Below are 20,072 nucleotides of genomic sequence, written 5' to 3'. Positions count from 1 at the left end.
GCAAAATATGCTTGCAAATCTATGACGTAGGGTGTCTTTAGCCGATAAAATGTGTTAGGCGGTCAGGAGGCTCAGCTACACTAAGCACCTGTTATTGATAAAACCAGCAGTGACCTTTTCCTTTCTGGAGCATCCCTTTGCATTTTTAGATCTAGATCTTGAGCTGCTTCTTTCATGGGAGGGATCTGCAAGGTCACACAAGCCACGCTATACAATATATTTGGCCTCCCACTATTTAAAGTCATCAACACCCACTACACTGTCTGAAGAGTGAATCTACAGATTGTCAAGTCTTTGCAATCATTGATCCGTAGAGTAACATTGCTCTCTACTGGATAAATATTAAACGTTAGAGTTACTTATTTTTTGGTGCTAGTAATACATGTTTAGGCTCACAATTTGGTATAACTTAGAACATTCTGAAGTATCGTGCATTTGCAAGATTTAAATCCCAACTACAGATGCTGTACAGAATATTTCTGTGTTTTTCAATATGGAAGTACATTCCAACTATCAGTGGCCAAAAAGAGGTAGGAATGTTTCAGTTTCAATATAAATTAGCATAACATCACAGGAAATGAGATTACATGACCAAGGACACGATGATGAAACCGTAAGAATGACGTCACATGACATGTTAGCCATCTAACATGACTTTATGAATCCTGACCCAGATGATATTCTTGGAGAAGCCTCGTTACAAAGCAACAGTGGGATAGAGAATACTGGAGCATTCTCCACCAGTAAAATTGTTACAGATAATGCCTCCTCTGACCACAAAGCCAATGGAATGATGTGTGACAAAATTGGGAAAGCTATATGGCTGAATCTGACCCCTCTCAAACACCAAAGGGAATACTGTATGCAGCTATTGTCAGACCGCATTCAGGAGTCCAGGGGGCTGATAGGGGCCTCTGGGTCCCAACTGTGGAGATTGAGGCCTTTTGCCTCTGTTGATATGGGGCGTGTCGTACAATGGCTAACCCAAACTGCACCAAACCCAGCTCTTTCTGGACTTAACTTTCAGTCGTCGCGAAGCAAGCGGTCACAGGCTTCTCAGGAAGTTAGGATGGGGCTACTCAAGCGCAGTCACCTCTATCAAATCCCGCCCAGCAGTGCAATAAGATCAGCCCAGTGCTTCGTAGTAAAGACAAGTACGCTATTACTCAGAAAACATATAATTCCACAGCTCAGTAATGTTCAAATACTCAATTCACGGGTGTGAGTCTGTGTGCTTTCCAAGGCCGGCTAATCCAATTACCCCTCCACTTGTCCCTTTGTGGGTTCCCTCCTTCCCGGGGTGCCACCCCACAGGTTCAGATTTCAAGGTAAGGTCTATAGGTACTTCTTGGTCTTAGCCCTTAGGGCCTTATTTATGAGGCCTTGGGACACTTTTACGCGGCCATCGCGTAACTTTCTGAGACGCACCGGCGGTGTAAAAAATGCGCCGCGTTGTGCCCTATTTACAACGTGAAGCATCCAAGCAGATGCGTCACTTTGTAAAACCCTGCATTACATTATACCTGCATCAGGTATAATGTATGCAGGGTGGGCGTTCCTCTGCAAAAAGTTTTGTAGAAGTGGCGCAGTGAAATCTATCAGATTTCACTGCCGACTTCTAGGATGCTACTGCGTCAATATCTTATTCCTGCCTCCCAGCAGGTGTAAGACTGACTCAGGCCCTTTCACATGGGGCTTGGCCCATGTGAAAGGACACATTTCTGGAGTTGCGTCTGTTTTCAGACAAACCCCAGCAATGCGTCACTTTTGCGCCAGCAGATACGTCAGTAATACTGACGCCACTGTCATTCCATGCGACCTGATGTGTCACACAGTAAATATGATGCATCCTTCATGTCGCAAGGAGGACTCACTGAGAAGAGATGCATCACTGTTTCCACGCAGTGATCCGTCCCTTTTCATAAATAAGGCCCCTAGTCTCTAATGCCTTGCCCTGCTCAGTCTCTTGCCCAGTTCGTAGTAGCAGCATTGGGCAATGTTTCATCCTTCCATAGTAGCAGGATCTTACCGGTCTCAGGTTATCCAGTCTGCAGTCAACACTCTTCCGGATAGCTGAGTGGCAAACAGCCATGTAGCATGTCACTTGGAAGGTCACAGCAGGAGTTGAGGCTTTTGTTGGTGGCCCACTTGCAGGTGGCTTTCTGTGGGTAGCAGCTCACGCCGACACTCCTGTGGGTACTTGGCGCTTCTTAAGTAGCGCGATGGATACATGCCCGCAGGTGGTGGATTGTTGGCGCAGTGGTAGCCAGGGACTACCTTGATCTTTTTTTTTACATTTTTTTAACAAATGTTATTAATATTTTGTAAATAAACTAGCCAGCTACGAAACAGGGCATGGGCAGAGGTTTTGTCCATCTTCCACAGTTAGCAGCCACCTCCCCATGCCCCGTTTCTTGATTCATTGCATTACATGTAGAAAGAACCAACAACAAACAACCCCACAACCTCCCTCACACCTCCCTCAACCCCACAGCAGACACGGTCCGGCTGCCTTCTGTCCATCTTCAATGTCATAGCGGAGTTGTTCCTCACCCACATCAATGCTTCTCCTATATGAGTGTTTACTCTCTAAAGTCAATTAAGGACCAAGCCCAGTGGGGGGCATAGCCCGGCATAGACTGTCTCCTAGGTAAAGAGGTGAGATACCGTTGTAGGGGGGCAGGTTCTCTCGAAGTTTACACTGTTGTCCATCAAGTTATATGTTAGTTTGCCACGGATTCCATATCCACACCTCTGGTGGCACTGCCAATTGATTTATACAGTATATTGTGAACAACCATTTGGCAGCACCCTAAGAGATGTACCAAGAACGCTCTTGGTCTACCCTCCCTTATCCCTCTGTCTCCCCTCCCGCCCACCAGATATGATTAAACGCACTCTCTTTTGTCCACATCTCCAGCAATGATCCGACATTTATGAATACATGCGCCTGAGCCTGCTGGACATGAGGTACCACCTCATGAATAGTTTATACTCCGACTCTTTATGATTCAGGCACCTGAAGGGCTTTTGGATAGCTTGCCATAATTGACGACCACTTTTTATCTCGGTAGGCCTGTTCCAGCTCCCTTTCCCATGCCCCTCTATAGGACCACTGTGGCTTTGCTGCCTTGTCTATCGGTATTACATACCTTGGTTCTATAAGCCCTTTTGTGGTATCATACCTTCACAGTCATTTCTCAAATGGTGAAAGATTTCTGGATGGTTGACTTTTGATATCCGGCTGCATGACCCAGTGACGTACTTGAGCATACTGCAGCAGGCCATGTTCGGCAGCTTAAAGTCTTTCTTGCTGGTGACGAAGGACTTTATCTTGCCTTAGTGGAACACGTCCCTTATTGTAAGGCATCCCCCTGTTTCCATTTATGAAATTTCTCCTTATCTTAGCCTGGGGTGAAGCTACCTCCTGGTGTGTTCTAAGCTCCTCCAGGAATTGTTTCCACTCTGGAGAAACTTGTGGTAATGGGAGTTTATCAAGATAAGAAGCAATTGCTGACCTGTCTTCCCCACCTGCAGTGTAGAGTTGTTTATAGAAGTTAAGGAATACCTCTCGTTTTCCCACCTCGTAATGTACCTCTCTCCCCTCAGGTGAGATTAATGTAGATATATGTTCCTTCATTTTTTGGACCCAGAATTTTCTGGCCAAGAATTTATGTGCTTTATTTCCCTTTTCATAAAAATCTTGTTTAAGTCTCAATAGGTTATCTCTGCCTTTTCAATTCGCAGGGCCCTGAGTTTGTCTTGCAATTTATTTCAATCTCTTTCACTTTGCCTAGTGTGTCAGTGCTTAAGCAGGCCGTCTATTCTTTCCAGCTCTGTTTGGAGCTGCTAATCCCTGAGCTTAGGCTGATTCCTCTTATCTGTCATTACCAATATAGTTGCTCCCTAAAGGTTGTCTTAAAAGCATCCCAGTGCGTATTGTAGGCGGTATCTTGGGGATCAATATCTAAAAAAAAAGTCTTGAATCGTTTGTTCTCGGTGGACCTAATCCCTCACAATATCAGGGCGGAACCTCCATGATGTGTTTAGCCTCCATCGGAGCCTCTCCACCTGGATAGCCACTTGACTATGATCTGACATGGAGCCCCTTTGATACAGGTATCTGCAACTCAACTAATCATGCCTTTGGAAATTAAAAACATGTCCAGGGTAGTATACGACTTGTGGACCTGAGAATAGAAGGTTAATTCATCTGTGTGTGGGTGGAAACAGGCTATCATGCCGAATTCCTCAAAATTTGCCTTCAGTTCATGGGAAGCTGCCCTGGTAGCTTGCGTGTTGTGTTGAGATCTGTTCAGTTCTGGGTTCCCTTACAGATTAAAATATCCATCGAAAAATATGCTCACTTCCACCCTTCCCACTAAAGTAGATAGTATATGTTCTAAAAAGGCTTCCTGGTGTGTATTGGGTGCATAAATATTGATGATTGTGAAAAGAGAGTTAGCTATTAAGACGTGCAATGATAGGCTTCTCAGTCCTTCTTCACCTTTTGAATATGGACAGGAAGGTCTCTCTTGAAAAAGATCTCTGCCCACACAGTTTTAGTTTGACCTGAGGCCCAGTACTGAATTGGGTACTTTTTGTGTTTCATTCTAAACTGGTCTTGCTTCAAGAGATGGGGCTCCTGCAAGAAAATGATATCAGCTTGTTGTTGGTTCAGATACCGCCAGCATTTTATGCGTGGCAAATATAGACCCCATACATTCAAGGTGATATATTTAGTGCGGTGTGCAATATTATACTGCCCAGGGGACCATAGTCCCTGCTGCTCTTCCTCTCAAAAGTAGTGTGATGTAGTCAATCCCTTATAACAAAACAAAAACAGCTAACAGAACTACCGTGTTCCCTCCATAGGTAGGGGGGCACCTGAATCTATGCAAATTTGATCCCCAACTCGATCTTCTCGGCCTCTAGGTGATAACCTGCAGCTGGTATGCACAGTATTTAAGTGTGTATCTGGCATTCAGAAAGATTTAAAAGGTGCCATCATACCCCCACCATTCCTGCACCCCGCTTCATAACTCAGCAAGTCCCATACTCTGTAGGGTGCATATGCAAAATCCCTGCCCTCAGCCTCTTGACAACTTCAAGACCCCCCAAACACACAGTGTTTTCCCCTGCACGAGGTCTAGCCCCCCTCCTGGCCCCCCTTTACCTCCACTGTAAGGCGGCTCTGTCTTCTGGCAAGTTGTATGTCTATTCGAAGGCCAGTCCCACCATCCGGCTGAGTCTGGAGGACCATTCACTAAAGCCCCCCTCCTCCTATTCTCAACAGCAGAGCGAGTGCAGGGTCTGACGTTTATCACCTTTCAGTGGTGGTCTCCTCTGTTGCTTCCTCTTGAAGCACAGCGGTCTCCGTTCGTGATCGCTATCTTCACTCCTGGTAGAAATACCTAGGATTCTACAACCTTCCCCTGGAATTTTCTCAGATTTCTATGAGTCCTTCCATAGAAACTGAGGACTCTCTGGAAAAAGCTAGCAATACCTAATCTGTCACTTGTTGACTCCCACTGTCACCATTTTGAAAGCTCTACATTTCTGAAGAGTGGTTGGAGAAAGGTCCTGAAAGAGGAAAACTTCACTATCTCCATAGGAAGCTTTCCTTGTTTTGCGTGCCATCATCATTAGTCGTTCTTTCAGGGGGAAACGTGAGCTTGACAATGATGTCTTGCGGCGTCTCTTTAGTCACTTGCATTTTATGTCCTACCCTGTGGGTTTGCTCTATGCTGAGAATCACATCTGCCTGTAGGACATCTCTAAAAAGAGCTCCGTAACACATTCAACAATATCATCTCCCTCTGTACCCTCCTACAGATGGCAGATACGGATAATCTCCTGTTTGGATATATTCTCCAAGTCCTCGCATTTGCTTGTTAACCACCACACTTGGGACTCAAAACGACATATGGTGATGGTGACCAGTTGGTCAGCTTTCGTCGCCATTGCTATATAGACCTCCATGCTTTCAATTCATTGGCCCAGCATCTGCAGGCCCATTTTTATCTCTGCCACTTCTCTTACAGTTTCAGCTTGTAGAGTATTAAGGGTTTCATGAAAGGTTTTTTCCATATCTAACTTCACCTCAGCAAGGCAAGTTTTACGTCCACTTTCATCAGGGACTGCCCCTTCCCCTTCATGGCCTGTTGTAGGTATTGATTGTCTGCGCTGACACTAGACTTCCTGTAGAAGTAGCCTTTGATCTCCTTTTCATGTTGTTTCCGTGAGCGAGAAATGTATCGTCATCCACTGCCACCACTTGCATGGTTGTGCGCAATCCCCTGCTCTTCAGCATGTCCCCCATGTGCCAGTGGTGTGCACACTCTAGCTGTAGCACCAGGCGGGCCCTCGGTCAACTGACCGGGCTGATCATGAGCGGGCAGACCCCCATCAGTCTCAGCTTATTGTGAGTCAGTGGGCCTAAAGATTTCCAGAACCAGTGGCCTACCTCTCAGGGTGCTCTAGGGGTTCTGGACATTTTGTTGTTTCTTTCACACAGCTGCATCAGATATTCCCCCCATCTATGCTAGTAGGGCCGCTGGTGGAGCATGGGACACTGCGATCCTCCAAGTCCCACAGCTACTAGTCTCTCTTTACTTGAAAAATAGTTCTTGAACTGGTGCAGAAGGATACCTCTGCCCCTCAGGGGTTGGTGTTGAGACTCACCTCTCCCTGCAGCTCCATCCAGTCGTAGTGGCTCTCATTTTGTCTCTGCCTCCTGAACAGTTTGTGCCCTCCCTCTATTTTAGGGGGTCAAAAAGACCGCACACTCACTCAGCCAGCCTCCTCCAGGCATGTGTGCATGGCTCCTTGGGGTCTCCACCCCATCTGATAGAACCACAAACTGATTCCCTCTGCGCTGTCCCTCTCTCCTCCAAGAGCAGCTCTCTGTAATAGCACGCGGTCTCTCGCAGCTCAGTGCGGCCCCAGATCTCACTCCTTCTCCAAACCCCCAAACTGGGGGTAACCACTCTCTTGAGGGGTGGGTGGTTCCTTCAGGGCCAGCGTCGGTACTCTGGGTCTCACATCGGGCGCTGCATAGATACAGGGCAGCGGGTCAGGGGGGAGCAGATTGCTACGTGTCTGACCTTGTCGCCAACTTACCTGGAAGTCGCTTTATTCTTTTTGAGGCACCCCACAGCACCCCTCTGGTGACGTGGTCTTCTGGACTGGTCCCAATCCAATGGCAGTGCTGGGGCCATGCAGTCCACGTGGGGCATACAGCCCACGAGCAGGAGCATATCCCAGCTTCAGTCTGGTCCACCACTCAGGCGCACAGCTCCAGGTGCCTTGGAAGTTATGATGGGGACAAGTGTTGACGATTGCACTTCCTGGTCCAGAAGTACTGCGATTACGTCTATGCAGCTGCTTAGTGAGACTCTGTTGGATGGACCCTACACCAGGGTGAAGTACCGCAGTATGTACAACTATTCCCTTTTCCTTCTGGGTTAGCATTTCCTTCCTTGCTCATAGGTAGGATGTCTTGGCACCCAGGACAGTCCAATAATTCCTCCTTAAGATTGGACTCTAGGTGATGTTCCTTCTCCTCTGGGGTGTTGGCTGTCAGTGCGACACCAACCCGTGGCTGTATAGTAGTTCCTGAGTACTCTGTGGAGTACCCCCTCCTCAGTAGAAGAGACCACAACAATGAACAACGATGGGTCTTGGGTGCCCATATTTATACCGATCTCACAGACAGAGGATGTGAATTCTAGTCTGCTTCTTTGGAGCCGGTTTGGGTCAGTTCCCCTTTTATGTGTCCCTCTCAGGCCATCTTCCAGATCTGACTGTTTTCTGTAATGCTTCTGTACCCAGTACCTCGTGGAGTGCCAACCACAGAAGTACAAAGAAGTCTCAGCAGGCTGCACTCGGCTATTGACGTCCTTTCTTTACAGAAATCAGAAAAAGAGACAAGAATTTGTTCCCCTTCAAAAGACTCCTTTTGTTAACAGATATTTGAGACCTCACCCTGCACCCCTTGCCATCTAACCAATGGCAGCTGCAGTCAAAGTCATTTAGAGCCCAATGTATCGGGAAGGGCCCTGGCACTTCTAATGAAAGCCTGTCACATCTTTCCTAACCACAGCATCTGGTGTTCCCACCTCCCATCTAGGAGATGCCAGCAATACACATATGCTGTTTGAGGAAAGCAACCTCTCCTCCATCTTGTACTCTGGTCCAGGCTACGGGCTTTCAAAATGGAACTCATAGGCCTGTATAACTCATGCATGGCATACTATTAATCCTAGCACACATGCACATGGACAATGCATCAAGATGTCGGCGGGCAGGATTCAGGGTTCCTCCTAAGTAGCAGAATGTTTTAAAAGGATGGGCCCGTGGGCGTGCATAGATGTCTCACATGAAAAAGGCCTGTTACTATAATTCACTAGCACCGTATGCTGCCACTACCACACTTCAGGCATGAAGCCCACAACAGGGAATCCTCTATGACTATGAGGGTGTGCTTGATGCGCCGCTCCCAGTTCAGAACTTTGCCCAGAAAGAATCATTGTCCAAAACCAGGCCTAGGTCAATGTATGCACACTAGATTAGTGTGTGGCAAGATCAAAAATAAAACAAATAGGATCACAGGTGTATGCAGTTTGGGCACACATGGCAGGGGTCACTATGGTACATCAAGCAGGGGACAATCCCATTCCTACAGCTGTCCATTTTAGCCAACAGCTAATGTGCAAAAAAATGTACTTATGCCAGTCAATATTTATGACAGATTTGTTTATACCTTGCAGTGGGTTGTGCTCACCATGCATGAGCATCCCTCTCTCTATAACCAACTCTCCATTCTCTATGCTCTCTGCTTTGTATATTTTACTTACCTGTTGTCCAGTTAACTATTGTGTCTGTGAGCAGACACCTGAGCGCAAGTCTACTCCTCAACGACTCCACCCTCCCTAACAAAGGAGTAGTCTATTTTCGAGATACGGGGTTCTCAGCTATCCACCAATGGTAAATTAGTTCCCTAGGCTGTGCAAGATGGAAGACCATTTACTACTGTCTAAAGACCGCTCACGAGCACAGGTGGCTGTCTCTGAGACTTCCTGGTAACAACTGGATAGTAACTATCTGTGAGTGCCTGATCCTGTTATGTCACAGGGCTTGTGGTGTTGTCACACACATTATGAATATTTTCACCACCCAGTACTGACCTAGGATACTCCAGGAACATTAACTCCACTCTTGATGCAAACCTGGAACGTGTCTTCATTTCATGAGTTACACCTTAAATCAGTCCTTGCTTTTTTAACCACAGCATTTTCCAAGATTGTATTATTGATTCCATGTTAAAAGTGGAACCACAAGTCCCAGGATGCAGCATGCTGCTCACTAAAAAGCCAGGACTGGCTGAATATGCCACAATTGGTGTTTGTTCATTTGGTAACAATTCTGAAACTTGTTTCAAAGGGGGTAGGTTTAGATTTATCCCCAAATGTGAGCGAGGCTCATTTTGCCGAAAAATATAATTCTCCAATTGTCAAGCTCTAAAATACTGTAACAGACTAAAACGTTTCACGCCCCACCACCGCCCCCCATTATTGAAAAATCAAATGCTTTGGGTGCAATGCTTTACGTGTTGCAGCCTCCAATAAACATGTCAAACAAGCTATGGGCTTTGTAATGATGTACACTGACCAAACTGGTCAGGCACTAGGACCGGCCTGAGTGGGGACCAGGGCGGGCGGAAAGGGAGGAGCAGAGGGCTAGGGAAGGCAGTTAGCCGTTAGCAGTGTATGAGGAAGGAGGTAAATAAAGAAGCTGAGCAAAGATAACCTCGTGTCCGTGTCTCCTCTGTCCACGGCGATCCTACAACTGGCGACGAGGCGTTAAGAACCCTCACGTGTGCGTGAAGATACCCGACGAAGAAGAAAAAAAAAACAAGGGACCGGAGCTTGCCCTGCATGTGGGGCTGGAGCGCGATTACAGAAGTGCCCACCGAGAGCCCACCCCGGCGGCAACATATCCGGAGCTCGCCCCGCGTGTGGAGGCTTGAGCGTGAAGCCCAAAGAGCCAACCGGGAGCCCACCCCGGCGGCGTCTGGCCCGGAGCTGCTCGCCCTGCGTGTGGGGCTGGAGCGCGATCTCAGAAGAGCCTACCGGGAGCCCACCCCGGCGGCAATGGTGAAAGGTGCCCACGAAAGAAGAAAATAATCTCACCTGGCATGGCAGCTGTGCCCAAAAGCAGAGCCCCGGTGAGTGAGTTCAAGCGCTGTTGATCGCGGTGTCTCCGGTGATTTGAAAGACGAAATCTCTTTGCACACGAGATTCTAGTGGCGGCCATTTTGAGGTCAGGCGCGAGATTTGCCCAATCCCCTGTCAAGGACCATCAGCGGCCATCTTTAAGTCAGGCGGATGAGCCAAACAGCAAACAAACATTGGTAAATGAAATGAAGTAACAAAAAAGCATTAGTAAATGCAATAGAAGCAACAAACAAGCATTGGTAAATGCGACAGAAGTAACAAATAAGCATTGGCAAAGAAAACAAAATAGCAAACAAACACTGGTAAATGCAACAGAAGCAACAAATATGCATTGGTAAAGGCAACAGAAGTAATGAACAAGCACTGGCGAGTGCAACAAAAACCCAAAAACAAGCACTGGTGAGTGCAACAGGCACAACAAACAAGCACTGGCGATTGCAACAAATAGTAGAAACAAGCACTGGTGAGTGTAATGGAGAGCAAACAAAGTTTGTAAAAGCAATCAGCAATAACAGTTGAATAATGCCCGACCCAGCTCCCGCAAGTATGTTTGGAGCCTCATTCCTGCGCCGTCCCGAGCCCCTCGTTCTTGAATCGGGTGGGGGCATGGGTCCGCGATGGCAAGAATGGATAGAAGATTTCGAGGACTTCATGAAAGCGCCCAAGGTGACGGACCTTGAAGAACAACTGTTTGCCCTCAAGAACCTGATTGGCATGGAAGTTGGACGAATCATAAAAGAACGGCCTGCTGAGTCCTCTGGTGCCTATGACAAAGTTCGCGAAGCACTAAATCGCAATTTCCTACACAAAAGGAATGTTGACTATGAGCGGTACACATTCAATCTGGCCGCGCAAGAGAAAGGTGAGCAAATGGGGGTGTTTGTCACACGTCTGAGACGACTGGCGAGATACTGTGACTTTGACAAGTTTTCAACTGAAGACGCCCTTCGGCTGAGAGTCATAGAAGGTTGCCTCTCTGAACCACTGAGACGCAAATTGCTCAAGAGAAGCTACTCGCTGGAAGAGATAGAAGAGATGACGAGAGTAGATGAACAAGCCGATGAACATGCGAAGAGAATAGAAGCCGGGAAAGGTGAGAGACGGGAACAAGCATTCAGGATGCAGTCTCGGCAAATGCATGGAAGATCACCACCACAGGTGCGTTCCTCCAGATCCAAGAGACACCACCACCAGTCACGCAAAGGACACCAAGGCAGAACCCACACCAAGGAATGATCAGACAGACAACTCAAATGTTACAGATGCGGCTACGACTTCCCACATGCCGACGCCTGCCGAGCACTAGGACAACAATGCCGGAAGTGTGGTAGAGACAACCACTTTGAAAGCATGTGCGGGGCGGTACCCAAAGGTGATCAAAAGGGAAGGCACCGGCAACATCAGCCTTCAAGTAGTCATCACATGTCAGAGCAGTCCAGGATAGACGAGACTCATCCACGGGGTCGTCACAATCCAGCTGCCACTCTTTCAGGACATATCAATCTCGACGGTCGTCATCAAGAGAATCCCGATCCACATCACCGATTTCTCAAGACCGAAAGGAATATATTTATTGTGTAGCTGACCCTGATCGGCTGAAAGAGTACCCGCGATTGGACATCAGAATTGGGACTCACCCCACCAAGTTCGTGCTAGACAGTGGGGCATCACTAAACTACCTGCCCGTCACGGAATACCAAAGAATGAAATCACCTCCCAAGCTGGATAACGCACATGTACGAGTATACACGTGGATGTCCAAAAAGCCACTAACGTGTCTTGGGAAATTTGCAACCGAACTGTCGTACCAAAATCGCACAATATTACCCCACATCCATGTCATCGAGGGGCCTGAGGCCGACTGCCTCCTGAGCCTGGCCACCGCAGAACGACTGAAACTGGTGGATATCTTATACCGAGTGGCTGACAAACCAGTGATCATCCAAAAGTTCCCCAAACTCTTTCAAGGCCTGGGAAAAATGAAGGACTGCCAAATAAGACTGCACACAAACGAACAAATCACACCGGTAGCGCAGCATCACCGGAAAATCCCGTTTCACCTGCAGGAAGTCGTGGAGAAGGAGCTCCAGGATCTACTGGAAGAAGGCATCATAGAAAGAACAGATGGACCGACTCCCTGGGTCTCCCCGGTGGTGGTAGTCCCGAAGAAAGGGGAAACCAGCCGAGTCTGCCTATGTGTGGATATGAGGGCGCCCAACATGGCGATAGAGAGAGAAAGACATCTAGGCCCTCACATCAGTGACATGATCACTTCACTCAACGGAGCGAAGATATTTTCAAAACTAGATCTCAACAAAAGATACAAAAGACTAAGTTTCGGAGTGTCATCAGCAGCGGAAATATTCCAAAAGGCAATCAGGAGAACAATACATCATATCCCACATGTCCTAAACTACAGCGACAACATCCTCGTATATGGAGCAACGACTGAAGAACACGACAAAGCACTAGATCAGGTCTGTCATGCACTCATGGAAGCCAACCTCACACTCAACAAAGACAAGTGTGAATTTCACAAAACAACGTTGAAATTTTTCGGACACATATTCTCTGGAAGTGGCATGAAACCAGACCCAGAAAAGGTAGCAGCGCTAAACGACACACCACGGCCAGATGACGTGGGCGATGTACGATCGTTCCTAGGAATGGCCAGCTACTGTTCCAGATACATACCTGACTACGCCACGTTAAGTTACCCTCTGAGGATGCTCACCAAGCAAGGACAACCTTTTCAGTGGTCCACCCAATGTGAAGGGGCGTTCAGAGAACTGTAGAGTCGGCCAAAAATCTGGCCTACTTTAATCCAAAAAAGAAAACAGAGATAACAGTGGACGCCAGCCCTGTAGGACTAGGAGCTATCCTAGCACAATATGAGAGAGAAGAAGATCAGCGACACATAGTAGCATACGCCAGCAGAAGTTTAACAGACACGGAGAGAGCATATTCACAGCCAGAAAAAGAAAGCCTGGCCGTTGTCTGGGCGTGTGAACACTTCCACATCTTCATCTTTGGGAAACACTTTACACTAGTGACTGACCATCAAGCCTTGACCACAATTTTTGGAAACCCGCGGGCAAAAATGCCACCAAGAATAGAGCGATGGGGCCTCCGGCTCCAGGAATACACCTACACCATCATCCACAAGCCAGGAAAAGCTGCAAACCCTGCAGATTACATGTCCCGGCACCCCATCAGATCCAGCAAATCAGAACAATCAATCGCGGATGAATACATTCACTTCGTAGTAGACCAAGCGAGACCTCCGGCCGTTCCACTGGAAGCGACGCAAACAGATGCCACCCTGCAAGAGGTGAAACGTCGGATTCAAACAAACAGCTGGAGACACACGCAAAGCAGTGAACAAAACGACCAAGAAATGGCGGCGTTCAAACATGTCCACGACGAACTGTCAATAGCGGCAAATGGTCTCGTCCTACGAGACACCAGAATAGTGATCCCACGACAACTCAGACAAGGGGTCATTAATTTAGCTCATGAAGGACACCGGGGCATAGTAGCCACAAAAAGAGCACTCCGTGAAAGAGTCTGGTTTCCGACACTAGACATGATGGTAGAGACAACCCTGAAAGACTGCCCGCAATGTCAACTGGTGAGCCGTCCGGATCCTCCTGCACCACTACAAATGTCTCCACTACCGGAGGGTGTTTTGCAACACATTACCATTGACTTCTTTGGGCCAATAAAATCGAGCCAATATGTCCTAGTCATCATGGACGAGTACTCCAGATTCCCCATAGCACAACTGTGTTCATCAACGAAAGCATTGAGTACCATACCGATATTAGAGGAGGTCTTTGCCGCATGGGGCATTCCCCTAGTGGTGAAGTTAGATAACGGGCCTCCATTCAACAGCCATGACTTTGCTGATTTTGCTCAACACCTCAATTTCAAGCACCGCAAGATCACACCATTATGGCCTCAGGCCAACGGAATGGTCGAACGCTCTATGTCCACAATCAAGAAAGCCATTCAGCAAGCAGAACTCACCGGAAAGAGCATTCCAATGGCACTCAACGAGGTATTACGAGCATACCGAAACATGCCTCATTCCACCACAGGCAAATGTCCTGCCACTCTCATGCTGGGATGCCCAGTGCGCACCAGACTACCAATGATGACTATGGCAGCGAACGAAAAGTATCCCGACTCTGACCATGAGGAGCTGGCAGCCAGAGACAAGATAAAGAAAGAAAAGATGAAGGACTATGCTGATGAACGGCAACGTGCTACGCCCCCTCAAATACAAGAAGGAGACTGGGTGTTTGCTCGACAAGAGCAGCCCCGGAAGACTGATAGCAAGTACCATGAGGTTCCGCTGAAGGTGATACAACAAAAAGGAACTATGATCACTGCAGAGACTGACGGAAGAAGACTCACCAGGAATGTGACGCACTTTAACTTGAACTGAAAATGGAGAAGAGAGAACCAGAGACACTGCCCCACCACAGTCAGGCATTGATGGAAATGGCCGACGAGAACGAGCGTGACAATGCTGAACTACAGTCACGCCCTAGACGGGTCATCACAAAACCGTCTCGCCTTATTGAGGAACTTTAAAAAAGAGACAGTTGCGGTGTTGTGCATATTTGGTTTTATTTACAGAGGGGGGAGATGTAATGATGTACACTGACCAAACTGGTCAGGCACTAGGACCGGCCTGAGTGGGGACCAGGGCGGGCGGAAAGGGAGGAGCAGAGGGCTAGGGAAGGCAGTTAGCCGTTAGCCCTGTATGAGGAAGGAGGTAACTAAAGAAGCTGAGCAAAGATAACCCCGTGTCCGTGTCTCCTCTGTCCACGGCGATCCTACAGGCTTCTCCAAATGTGCATCCACAGCTTCACCCAGCATATTTTGCTCCCCAGACCAAAGAGAGCATTCAATTGCACTTTCATTTAAAGCACGGTTAGTTAAAAATGTATTTTCATGCCTCCACCTTAAATTCACACCTACTTCCCAACTTGCCCCGTAACTCCTTGTGATTCCTGTGTGTTTTTAATCTATAGGGAAATGTCCTTTAGTGCTCCCACACTGTACACACATATCTTTAGAGAATGGAGGGAAAGAGTGGGGAGCAGAATGAAATGGTTTTCCCTTCCTGGCAAAGCAAACAACTCCACAACTGTGGTCCTTCAGCGGCCCAAAACCACATTGGCTCAAGGTGTGTAACTGTGCTTGTGGTATCAGTGCAGCGCGACTGATGGACAGAAATCCAGTAGTTCTTTTAGAGCAAATACTCACACATTTCTTTCAAGGCAAACCCCATTAGCTTACTAGGAGATCATATTTGCAGAGAAAGACTGGACTCTATTCGCAAAGAATCCTGATAGCCACCTGGTTATAAGTCGTCAGTCCTGATAAACACAAAGTGGATTCAGAAAGTTTGCCATAAATAATTTACCAAAGGCTCTCACTTGTTCTTTTTATATATTAATACATTCATTCAATAAATGTTATTTCCATTACAGTAGTGAGAAAACCAGCAAAAATAGTGGGACTCAATAAATAAATTGTATGCACACGGCACATAAATTGTTTAAGGAAAGAATAAACAAGCCGGATTAGAAAGGCATAGTTAAATAAACACATTATTAGATCAGCCACGGAGAGTTGTACACTATAAAATCAAAATGGGCTCAGAGAGCCCCTAAAAATCAGCACGTTAAATGTGCTTGGAAATAAGCTAAAATAAATGAAAAGAGAAAAGTGCTTGGAAATAAGCTAAAATAAATGAAATGAGAAAAGTGCCTGGAAATAAGGTGAAATAAATCACGTGAGAGAACGAGCCAAGAGGTATCCAGGACACGGAGATCTGACGTTTGAATAGGACGAGCACCAAGTCTACAAAGCTATGTAGATATTGGTTCCCCTTAGCTCTTGGGCGTATACCCAACAAGCAAACTTCAGGTGTAACCATGAGCACTATACTAACTAAAGTTAAACTGTGTGTAATGGAAGCACGGATTGTGCAACACCCAGCAAACCTGATGGAGGGTCTGAGCCCAGTGCTCTTCTGTCAGATGTGTTCACAAATCACATGCCCAGCGATCGCGAGCCTAGGTGTCTGGCAGGCAGCCCTGAGCTAGTAGAGCCATATAGAGAGCCGTTATGAATCTGCACGCACCCCCATTGGTTAGGGCCATATGTAGCGGGGGCACCGTGGGAAGCTCGGCACGTCCCTGCTCTCAGTGTGCTGCTACCGCCAGGTATATCGCACGACATGTCAGGAAATGTCCTGCTGGAATGCCACAAGAGTCCCCAATGTCCTGAAAGGATAGGAACAGGGCTTTAAGTGGGGGGAAAAACTGGGGGTGCTGTAAAAGGGGCGTGGCACATTTCTTAAAGGGGTGTGGCCTATCTGAGTAGGGGCATGGTCTAAATCAAGATAACTAGCATTGTGTGCTTAAGAAAATCATGAAGTCGCATCCAGCAAAGGATAATAAAATAGGCAAAAAGGTATTTTTATTAAGTATAAGCCATAAAATACCAAACACTTTAAAAACATGCAAAAATTATTTACATTACTTAGAAATCTAATGCAGGATTTCCCAAAACCCTTGAAGATATTCGCTGTGTCTATTTTGCTGGGGTTTCTCACTACAATTTTCTTCAGCAGACCTTCTACCTTTTGCCAGCCAACTTTTTACATACAGCTTTACGTCAAATGTTTCAAATGGAGGACCATTGAGTTTTACCCATAAGCATGAAGAAATGGTCTCTACAAGAAGAGAGGCGCTTGTTGGACTAGCAATTAAGTTCATTGCTCTGAAACCACTCTCGCAATCCGCATTACTTGCTGGCAGGGTTTCCATGGAAACTACTATCTTTTTTAATGCTTCAGGGGTTTTCTTTCCACCAAAATCTTTGAAAAGTCTAAAAGCTTGGATAGTGTCTCTTGCTGGCAGCTGAAACTCTGAACACAGTTTCTGGATATCTGTTTCACCATAAAGAATGCATTCATCACCAGAAGGCAAGTTGCCTGCATCTAGCACACTGAAGCTGGCTATAAGTTCTTTCTCAGAATCCGGGGCACATAGTTTATTGATATTTACAGACAGACTTTGGTAAAACTGATTTTGATTACGGGCAACTGAGTTACTTCTACCATGGAAAAGAGGAACATTCTTGAATTTTCCCTCGTCAACTGCTCTCTGAGCCGCAGAAGCAAACTCCCCTGGTGAGTCCTCCATTGCTCTAAATATACGTACTCGACTAACCAAAAGTCTGTGGGCATTAACAATTGTAATGTCCCTCCTCTGTAAGGAGAGTGATGAGTGTTTGAGCTCTTGAAGTGCATCACACATTGCCCCCAAATCTGTTGATTTAGCCTATTTGCAGGAAGAACATCCAATATTGCCTGACTTAAGATACAACCATTTATGTTCTTCTTGAAAGTAATACCACTGTTTAGTGCTCCAGCAGTCAGGGAGCTTGACGGTTTATTTCTCTGGCACACGTTGAAGTCTTTGTAAAGGTGGACTGTCCTTGGTAGACTCTTGCTGAGTTTTACTAACTCCATCACTAGTTGGTTGCACTGGACAAGACTCCCCTATGACACGCTGGCGCTTCAGTGACGGTAGGAAGTAAATAATTGAAGACTGCATAGACGTGCTCTTCAGAGCAGAAGCAGATAAGCCACTAGTAGCCTTGGTAAAATGTAGAACTTCCTTCTTGAAGGCTGGACTGGTATATCAGAAAAAGAAAAGAAAATTTTCCTCTGCTGATTTCCTCTGCTGATTTTGGTTTCCAGGTGATAAGGCCTTGCGTCACGCAACGGTAATATTAAGCCTCTTATCTGCAACAAAAATTGAATAGTTTACTCCAGTGATCAACAATGTTTAATTGGAGTGCCATTTGGCAGCCAGATGTTACTTTTCATTTTGTGCTGCTCCTGAAAGGATCTCTCATTGTGCAGTGGAACAAGAATAGACTACTGCATGGAATAAAGAATATCCTGAGGCACTGCCATCCTACTGCATCACTGCATCGAATAAATAAATATTATTTTACACACTGTAGATAACCCCTGCTCACCCCCTTAGTAGCTTGGCACGAGCAGACAGGCTTATCCCCATGGCAATGTGTAAAGTATTTGTACCAACACTCACAGTAACATAGCGCAACACCACAAATGGACACTACACCAAGTATTTATAAAAATATAAATTACTTTAAATAGATTAGGCAGATCAAAACGTCATAAACAGCACATACACAATCACTCCTGTTTTAGAAAATGTTCTCTTGAAAAATGCTCACTTGAATAATGTTCTCTTAAAAATGCTCACTTGGATAATACTCTCTTAAAAATGCTCACTTGGATAATGTTCCCTTAAACGTGGTAATTAATTAAATTAACTGAGCCCTTCGGCTTGGAGGACTCCTGCTCCTAGCGTGTGGAACGTTATTTCAAAACTAATGTGACTGAGATGTTTTTCAAAAATGCCCCAGCTGCACTCTTTGAGTCAGAGAATCACCCAAAGTAGCGTTTTCCCATATATCACAACTGTTAAACACTGTGACGGGGCAGGTGATATTCCCAAATCACAAGAGTCTTCATCGAACTGGTGGTCAACAGATGCTTCTTTGCCCCCTTGTATCCCCTTACAGCAGCCGGATGTTCCCTTCCTAAAGGACGAGTGGTACTCGTATGCCCCGCAAGACTGGGCTCCAGAAGCAGGACGCGGTTCCTTTAACGCAGCTTTCCAGCAGGACGAAGCCCCTCCCCTGCACGACGTCACATTTGTGGGGCGTTTAAAAATCGGAGAATCCCGGAAGGGGGCGGACGGCGTTTTCCTGGAGGAGAGAGGCGAACCGGAGTGGAGAAGAAAAGCGATACCTGAGACCCGGACAGAAGAAGAGAACGACGCGCACGAAGGGAGAACTCCCGGAGAAACACCCGACGAGCCAAGAGGCCACCGATTCCTCGAGCCGCCCTGCCACTTTCCCAGGGGAGGAGCGTGGCTTGAACAGGTACGGGGCAGAGTAGCGGGCTGGGTGGGAAGAAGGAACCCCCCGTCTGTGTGAGAGCACGTACCCGCATCAGCGTAACTCTCGCTTGTAAATATCGTATAATCCTCTACCCCCCCTTTTCACCGAGCACTGGAGCACATTCTCTTCCGGAATTAGTAGAAACACCAGAGCACTCGGTTTCCCTCACTCCCGGCACCTTCAAATACAGCATAGGACGACCGTCCTAACCCTTGGTTTTCTTTCTTTTTTTTGTTGTTTCTCTCGTATGGTTCATTGGTCTTTGGATCCTGGACAGCGTCGAGATCCTGAGGACACGACGAACTTAAATCCAGCCGATTGAACACAAACTGTTTCACTCTGGAGTCCCCAAGACGGAGCAAGCCGGACTCTTCCTCCTTTGCTAGCTTCAGACTGACAGCTCGTCAAAAGAAAGTGTTCTCAAAAATAAAGCCCACGTTACACCACTCTAGTCTGGTTTCCGACTCTGTCACTGCTACCCCGCCACAAACACCTTCTTATTACACTACAACAGATTAGTTGGGGCAACTAATGTGTAATTAGAGATTGGCTAATGTGTAGGCGATAAGAAATTTTGAATATTTCCCTTCACATCAATGCGTTGAAAATGCAATTAACTGTAAGCTGTAAAACATCGTCATTTGCGTACATGACTGCTATACTACGAATGTATTGTATTGTTTACTATTAAAATGCAAAATAAAGTTTTTTTTTTTTTAAAGTAGCGTTTTCCCAATCACAAAAATAGCGCTTTCTCAAATCACAAAAATAGTGCTTTCTCAAATCACCCCCGTGATTGCCATAGTC

The 20,072-nt window shown here is 46.7% G+C and overlaps 1 protein-coding gene across 1 annotated transcript in view; it reads left to right on the top strand.

Annotated features, from left to right (window-relative positions):
- The window catches only part of LOC146785205 (uncharacterized), a 120,357-nt gene extending 100,531 nt beyond the window's left edge, over positions 1 to 19,826 (top strand). Inside the window, exons 3-4 of the mRNA XM_085633006.1 lie at positions 18,885 to 19,247; positions 19,543 to 19,826. Coding sequence (XP_085489132.1) covers positions 18,885 to 19,247; positions 19,543 to 19,587 — 408 coding nt within the window. The 3' untranslated portion in view covers positions 19,588 to 19,826. The remainder of the gene's footprint in view (positions 1 to 18,884; positions 19,248 to 19,542) is intronic.
- The last annotated feature ends 246 nt before the right edge of the window (positions 19,827 to 20,072 follow it).

This window comes from Triturus cristatus, chromosome 11 (genome assembly GCF_964204655.1).
Source record: "Triturus cristatus chromosome 11, aTriCri1.1, whole genome shotgun sequence".
In the NCBI taxonomy this organism is placed as follows: Eukaryota; Metazoa; Chordata; class Amphibia; order Caudata; family Salamandridae; genus Triturus; species Triturus cristatus.
Note: the sequence above shows the minus strand (reverse complement) of the source record. Positions and strands in the feature narration are given on the sequence as shown.